The 7,082-nt window shown below is 53.0% G+C and overlaps 1 protein-coding gene across 1 annotated transcript in view; it reads left to right on the forward strand.

Moving 5' to 3' along the window:
• LOC131814640 (uncharacterized) overlaps nt 1–5,018 on the forward strand; it is a 29,547-nt gene extending 24,529 nt beyond the window's left edge. The window contains exons 10-12 of the mRNA XM_059146185.1: nt 1–92; nt 2,745–2,874; nt 4,880–5,018. Coding sequence (XP_059002168.1) covers nt 1–92; nt 2,745–2,874; nt 4,880–4,884 — 227 coding nt within the window. The 3' untranslated portion in view covers nt 4,885–5,018. The remainder of the gene's footprint in view (nt 93–2,744; nt 2,875–4,879) is intronic.
• The last annotated feature ends 2,064 nt before the right edge of the window (nt 5,019–7,082 follow it).

Consider the following 7,082-nt stretch of genomic DNA (forward strand, 5'->3'; position numbering starts at 1 on the left):
TCAAAGAATTTGAGCTCAGAGAGCTGAGGCGGACTCTGGAAAGAGCCCGAGTAGAGGAGGACGCCCTGCAGAGACAGCTGGCTGAGTTCCAGGTGAGGCCCCCTGGGGGAAGGGAGCACCCACATTCTGGCCCTGTGCTCAGCCCAGGGCCCTGAGGTGTCAACAAGGCAGGGGATGGAGACCCCATAGTCTGCTTAAAACCCCGTGTCACAAACCCCGGTGTCTCTCCCCTCTGCCCCGTGAAGCCGCGAGTCTCGGTGTTAGGTATCCTTACAAAATGTGGTGTTCTGTCTGGTGTTGGTGCCCAGAGATCGTGCCACAAGCCTTCCTGCATGCTTATTCCACATGGTGATCTGTGTTCACTGTGTTGCCAAGTGGCGTTTGGCCCATTTCTTCCCACTGGGGCCATCGTCCGTCCCCATTTCCCTCAAGGTGCCCCCCCCCCCCGGTCTGTCCCGAGCCCCTCCCGACTACAGCTGAGGACATGATGAGTGTCCTGTTATGGGATCCGTGGTCCGGACCACATGCCCCGAGAAGGGTGTCTCGGGGGCGGCTGGCAGGTGCTTTTCCTTGGGCAAGTATGCATAAATGTAGGCATCGCCGGGTGGCATCTATTTTAATGAAAGCAACGAGAAGAAAACGAGGTGAAACCGTGCAGAAAGTCACAGTTTTTAAATGTGTTATGTTATTCTGATTATAAAATTAACATATTCATGGAAGAAAATTCTGAAATTTGGAAGAGCATGTGAAGACGATTTAAACCCAATCGTTAGAGAAGCCTCGTTAGCATCTCAGTGTGGCGGTCTCTGGGCTGCTTTCTATGCACATCTGAATCTGTCGATTCGTGTAGAAAAAGGAATCTATGTCATCTGTATGTTATCATGGATCCCTGTGTGTAAGTAAGTGTCTCTCTCTGTAAGTAAGTAAGTATGGAGGGAGGAGGGGAAGGAGGTAGAAAGAGACAGACAGACAGACTGACGGAAAAGACCGAAATGCAAAACCATAGTTTTGACTCCCATGGCTTCCATTTTTTTCCATGGTAAGTATTTGCACGTTTCCTTCTATGTTCTTTGATGAATTGCCTCTCGTGGCCATATAATGTCTCATCAGACGGATGAACCATAACTGACTCCCTGTTTCCCAGTCACTGAGCTCGTGGGTCACACCCAGGTATTCTATAAATGACGCCGTGCCGGACATTCCGTCCAGCTCTGCTCACCCTCAGTGGCTCCCCTGGTGGGCAGACACCTGCAAGGGCCATGTGCAGGTGCTTGGGGATCGAGCTGGGCTCTGGACCTCAGGAGCTGTGTGCTTGGTCTTTCATGCGTCTGCCAGGCGGGGTGGGGTGGGGGCCGCGGGGGGGCGGATGCTATCACAGTGGACCTGCCTCCAGGGTAGTCAGGGGCCATGAAATGCCTGACTGCATGTGGAATTCCCAGACGGGTACCTGGTGCCCAGTGATTGCCCTCTGGGGGCTGTTCCTCATGCTCCCTCCAGCTGGGTCATCAGCCCTGACTTTCATGCTTCCCAAAGTTCCGCTCCAATTCCTATTTCCATTGAGTGTTGCTCATCGCCTTTCCTGCAGCTCGTTAAAGAATCCCAAAGAACAGTGAATGTTAAAAATAATAATAGTAACAGGGCGCCTGGGTGGCTCAGTCAGTTAAGCATCTGCCTTCCACTCAGGTCACGGTCCCAGGGTCCTGGGATCGAGTCCTGCATCTGGCTCCCTGCTCAGCAGGGAGTCTGCTTCTCCCTCTACCTCTACACTTCCCCCCTGCTTGTGCTCTCTTGCTCTCTCTCTCTCTCAAATAAGTAAATAAAATGTATTATAAAAAAATAATAGTAACAACAGGAATGAAAACACCTAGCTATCCAAAGCCACCACAGTGTAACCCAGCAACCAAGGCAGCAGAGAGGGGGTGTGACATGGTGAGGGGGGAGGCCTGCCCCCTTGTGTCCATGACCTTGTGAGCCAGGCGGGTCACCTAGATCCCAATCCACATCTTCAGGGAAAAACCACTGTGCCCCATGCTGGCGAGGCCCTGGCATACAGATGCCCTTTCTCCATGGGTGGGAGCCCACTTCCTGTGCACGCCTCACCCTGAGACTGCCCCTCATCTTTCCTGGCCCAGGCCTGATTTCTGCCGTGGGGCCATGTGTCTGGGGGAGCCTGGAAACAGCCAACTCAGAAGTCCAGCCCCATTGTGCTTCTGGGCGCCCGTTTTCTGGCTGTGGAGCCAGGCTGAGCATTGATCCCTGGGAACTGTGCTTCCCCAGCAGGTAGAATGAGCTACTGTGAGGCAGAATGGGTCTGGAGGGAGGGCAGTAGAAGGATTTTAATGGGTGGGGGCTGTGTTTGTGGCTGGCTAGGGTGGGGAGATCCAGGACATTGGAGATTTGAGTGTATGCCTTTGCAGAGAGCGGCTGCAAGACCTTCCCTGTTTAACTGTTGACTTAGGAGTTTACTTATTTACTTAACCTATTTATTCATGTACTTGTTTTGTACTTTATTTCCTTATTTATTTCCTTGCTTATGTATGGACTTTTAATTTACTTATATATGTATCTACTTCCTCTTTCTCTGACGTGCTTTCCCATTCACTTACAAGCATGTTTATGTACTTCTTTATTCACTTTGTTGTCTGCTTGCTGCTTCTCGTGCTCACGCGTCCACATGCTCACGCATTCATGCCCTGGCGTGTCTTGCTCCTGCCGAGGGCTGAACCCCTAGGTGCCCCTTTCAGAGCCAGCAGCAGAGGCTGGAGGTGGAGCTGGCGGGCCTGAAGACCTACGGGGTCATCCTGGAGAAGGAGTTTGAGAACCTGAACACGGTGCTGATGCTGTCCCACTGTGGCCTGCAAGTGATGGACACGGGTGAGCCCCCGCCCCAGGCAGCCCCTCCCCACTCCCCATGCCCCTCTAGGTCCTCACTGGCCAGCAAAACCAAGGCCATGGGGGATTCCTGGCCACTCACATGTTCACACCTGCATTCCCTCATTTCTTCACGCAGCGTGCTTTCCCACGTGTGGAGCACACCCGGCCTCTGCGCTGGGTGCCGGGTGAGCGGGTGGAAAGGTGTTGATGATCCCAAATCCAGGCCCTGGGCTGGGCGCCTCGGAGAGGAAGAGACAAAAGCCCCAGCCTTGAGCACTAGTCAGGAAGACAGACCGTGGTTTACTAGGCTGCTGGCGAGCGGTGTCCCGGAGTGGCCTGCCCTCCATGGACAGAGGGCATGGGCTCAGGAGGGAGGTGATTCCTTATCTATGGAATGAGGGCTTCTAGAAGGGCCTGGTAGAGGAAGAGGCATTTTCATCTGGGCTCAAGAAGCCAATCACAAACCCCTTAGGCAGAAAAGGGGTCACAGGCACACTGGGCAGGAGGCCTTGTGTTTGCAGAGAGGGGGAGGTTTGGGAATGTAGGGGGAGAGCAGGACGTAGCAAGGAGAGGGTTGTATCCTCAGGCAATAACTTATGGAGTACTTTTCTCTCTAAAGAAAAAATTCATGAATACCATTCCACTGTGAAATACTTAAATACAACTATTTGTAGGAAATCTAACACATGAGCACTCCCCTTCACTCTTTCCGGATCCCCATCAAATCCTTTCTGGGTCCCGAGGCTGTGACTGTCGGCATCTTTGTGCCTCTCCTTCCTTCCAAGTATCTCGCTATATATCCATGAATGGGTGATATTAAAAATTAACAATAGGAACTCTTGCGGACACCGGCTGGCCATGACCATGTTGCAGGGTCCCTGGGCTCCTGCTTGATTGGTGGTGGGGTCTTAGCAGTTAGGGGACCCTTGGACAGTGTCTGTTTACCAACCAATCTGGCAGTTTTCAGAATTTTCAGACCCAGTTTGGCATTAGGGGGCAGCCGCCCACACTGTGTAGACAAGATACAGAGTCACCTAGCCACAGCTTGTCCATCTTCCACTAACGGGACAGCCATGTGCACATCACCATCAGGGTGCTGACCTGTATGTGTCTTCGAGACCTCTCCTGTCATCTGTACGTGACTGTACAATGATCCCTCACCATCACTGGGATGCATGGAGTCCAGAAGGCACCACATCTGGGGACAGGGGGAGCACTCCTTCTCTCTTCAGTAGCAAAGCCTCAGCCCAAGGGCTCTGGCACTGACAGATGGGGAATGGGTCTTGCTGCTTTAGAAACTTGGAGACCCTCCCCCTCCCCTCCCCTCCCTTCTCCTCCCAGCCTTTTACCCTGATTGAGATCACCTGCCCTGGGATTACTTCCTCGTGAATTCTTATGCTGACATAGGATAGGTGAGATTAAGGACAGGTGACCAGGCTCAAGGGCTCCTACTGAAGAAAAGGATCACACAGACATGGGTCTGCATCGGGCGTGGGTGGCAGATAGGAGACACATTCTTTACCGGACATGAAGCCCAGTGTTCCTAAACCACCGGCCCCAGCACCTTCTCTGCTCAGGCCACTCTCAGCTCCCAGCCTCTCCGCCCTCCAGACCACACACTCAATTCGTTCCTAAGACATCTGAGTCCATCCCACCTGCCAAGCTCTGGGCCCGGTGCCAGGAATCCTGAAATTAGCAGAGATGTTTTATGACCTCTCTGAGCTGGCAGGCTCAGAGGTGTGGCACACGGGAAATAAACCCAGCCATCCCGGCATGAGCTTGAGTCCCACACCTTCCTCCAGGGGTGAGCTGGGGAGCAGGGGTCTCCTCCTTCAAGACCCCATGTGTGTTCTCTGCCCCAGGCCCAGCGCATAGTAGGCCTTGAGGAGAGTTCGAGGTGAGGTCAGGTGAGAGAAGGTGTGCTTTGTGTATCTGCAACAGCCCTTGGGCTCTATCCTTTTGTTGTGGCAGTAAACTGCTCTGAACGCGCCTTCCAACTCTGTAGCTTGAAGCAGTGCCTCACCCCTGCACCAGCAGCCCGGACCTCTCCCAGCAGCTCCGAGGCCAGCTTCCACAGAGGCACCTCTCTCTACGGAGGAAGGACCAAAGAAAGATCCTGTGACGTACGGGACAGTCCGAATGGCTCTACTGACAGGAGAAAATAAGTTGTGTGACTCAATCTTTCTTTTGTGCCCAGGGCTCGGCAGTGTCTGCGCTGTAAGTGTTCCTCCTGGGGGGGCTAAGAGCTGAGCGGCTTTGACTTGGGAAGATTTTGGTTGAGCACTTGTCTTTCCACGTGTGAGCTCCACAGGGACTACAGGCGCACTCCTGCTCTCAGAGCACATGCCTTTCCCCCCGCCCTCCCCCCAGGAGCACGCTTTATTTTCCTCTGTTATAAAAACAATAGTTGCCCCCGCATCACCCTCAAAGATCAAGTCAGATGATCGGCTTGTCTGAGTTTGGGTTCCCCAGGGGACAGACCCTGAGATCAGGATTTGCAGGCAAATGGATTACTGGGGAGAGGAGTCCAAGCTGGGGAGTAGGGAAGGGGAGAGAGCCATAAAAGGGCGGGCTATCTGACCAAGAAGCCATCGAGGGCAGCTGCGGGCTAAGCCCTGGGGAATCCTACAGGACCCGAGAGCATCCCACCTGCTGGCCAGGGAGCTGGCTTACTTAGCCACCGCTCCCTTTACTCTCTGCTGGAGGGTGGCTTCCAGAGGGCTAATCCCCTGTCCTTCCCAGCCTGCTGTGTAGGTGGCAAAGGGGACATGGGAGATCAGAGTGCCTAGGGCTGGGAAACATATGCTACAGGTGCAAGGCTGGCCAGGGTGCCCCCTGGGGTGGCAACAACAGGGCTTGTGGTTGGGACATCAACAGTGTCTGTTATGAGACTCTTGTAATGCTTTCTGGCCTACTGATGGATTTGCAGCCAGAAGATGGGGGTGAGGGGCCATGGTGAGTTCCCCATACACAGGGTGTAGATAGCAGGGACTGGGTCTGACCACCTAGAGCAGAGACCTGACCATAGTGGCCTTGCTGCATAACAAAAAGTCCAGCTACGAGCAGCAGGGTCTGGGAGAACAGCTACCAAGAGGGAAGCAGGCACTGGCATGTGGCTCTTGCGTGTACTTCCATAGTCCCCAAGGGAGGACCCCCAGGCTCCAGCATTGCTTCTGCACTCCAGGCAGATGGTGGCAAGGAAGAAGGACAAGAAGCAGGTGACAGTTGATAGGCCTCACTTTTAAAGAGCTTCCAGAGAGCCCTACTTTCTAGAAAGAGTTTCCAGAAAGCAACTCCCACTTCCATCTCAGGGACCAAGATGGCAGCCTTTGAGCAAGAGGGCCGCAAGGGAGGCTGGGAAGTGTAGTTCCCAGAGCAAAGCTGGGGTGGGTTAGGGAGAAGGGAGCAGAACAGAACTGGAAAGGCCAATGTAAGAAGGCCTGTATGCAGTGTGGCTGGAGTCCTTGCAAAGGAGCCTGGTGTCATTCTCCACTCAGCAGACATGGGTGGGCACAGATGGTGTGTCTCTGGCGTGTTTATTGCAGGACTCAACGTTGGGGTGATAAGCCTTTACTAGTTTTGTTTGCAGCGTGCTCTGTACACATCATTTCCTTTCCTCTGTACACAACGTCCAATATGAGTGCAAGGAAGGTCTCATAGAACTATTTACGCATGGAAAGAGAGAAGCCCCATAACTTGTCTGAGATGCCATCAGTGGGCAGGCCAGGTGTGGTTTCCCTCGTGACCACGTCCTGTGGGAATCCAGCTCTTGGCTCTGACCTTGGGGCCTGCAGTGTTGTCAAACCCTTGGCATAGGGATATCTTTCTCTTTCCAAACCAGCTCGGCCTCTCCCTCCCTGTGGTTACCTCACCCCTGTTCATCCTGACCCCCCCACTTGCAAACAGCCCATGGTCATTGGCTTTTCTACTTCTTTCCCTCAGATCAAGACTCCCCCAGACAGAGGCTGGCCCCAGATACACACTCAGCAAAACTCACTGGATAAGAACACTGAAAATATCCAAACGAGACCCTGAAGAGGATTGCCCGATTTAGCATATAAAAAACACAGGACACTAGTTAAATTTGAATGCAGATAAACAACAAATAGCTTTCTGTGTAAGTATATCCCATAATATTTGGGACATGCTGCTACTGAAAATTGATTATTTATCTAAAATTCAGTTGTAACCGGGTGTCCTGAATTTTT

The sequence above is a fragment of the Mustela lutreola genome, chromosome 1 (genome assembly GCF_030435805.1).
Source record: "Mustela lutreola isolate mMusLut2 chromosome 1, mMusLut2.pri, whole genome shotgun sequence".
NCBI lineage: Eukaryota > Metazoa > Chordata > Mammalia > Carnivora > Mustelidae > Mustela > Mustela lutreola.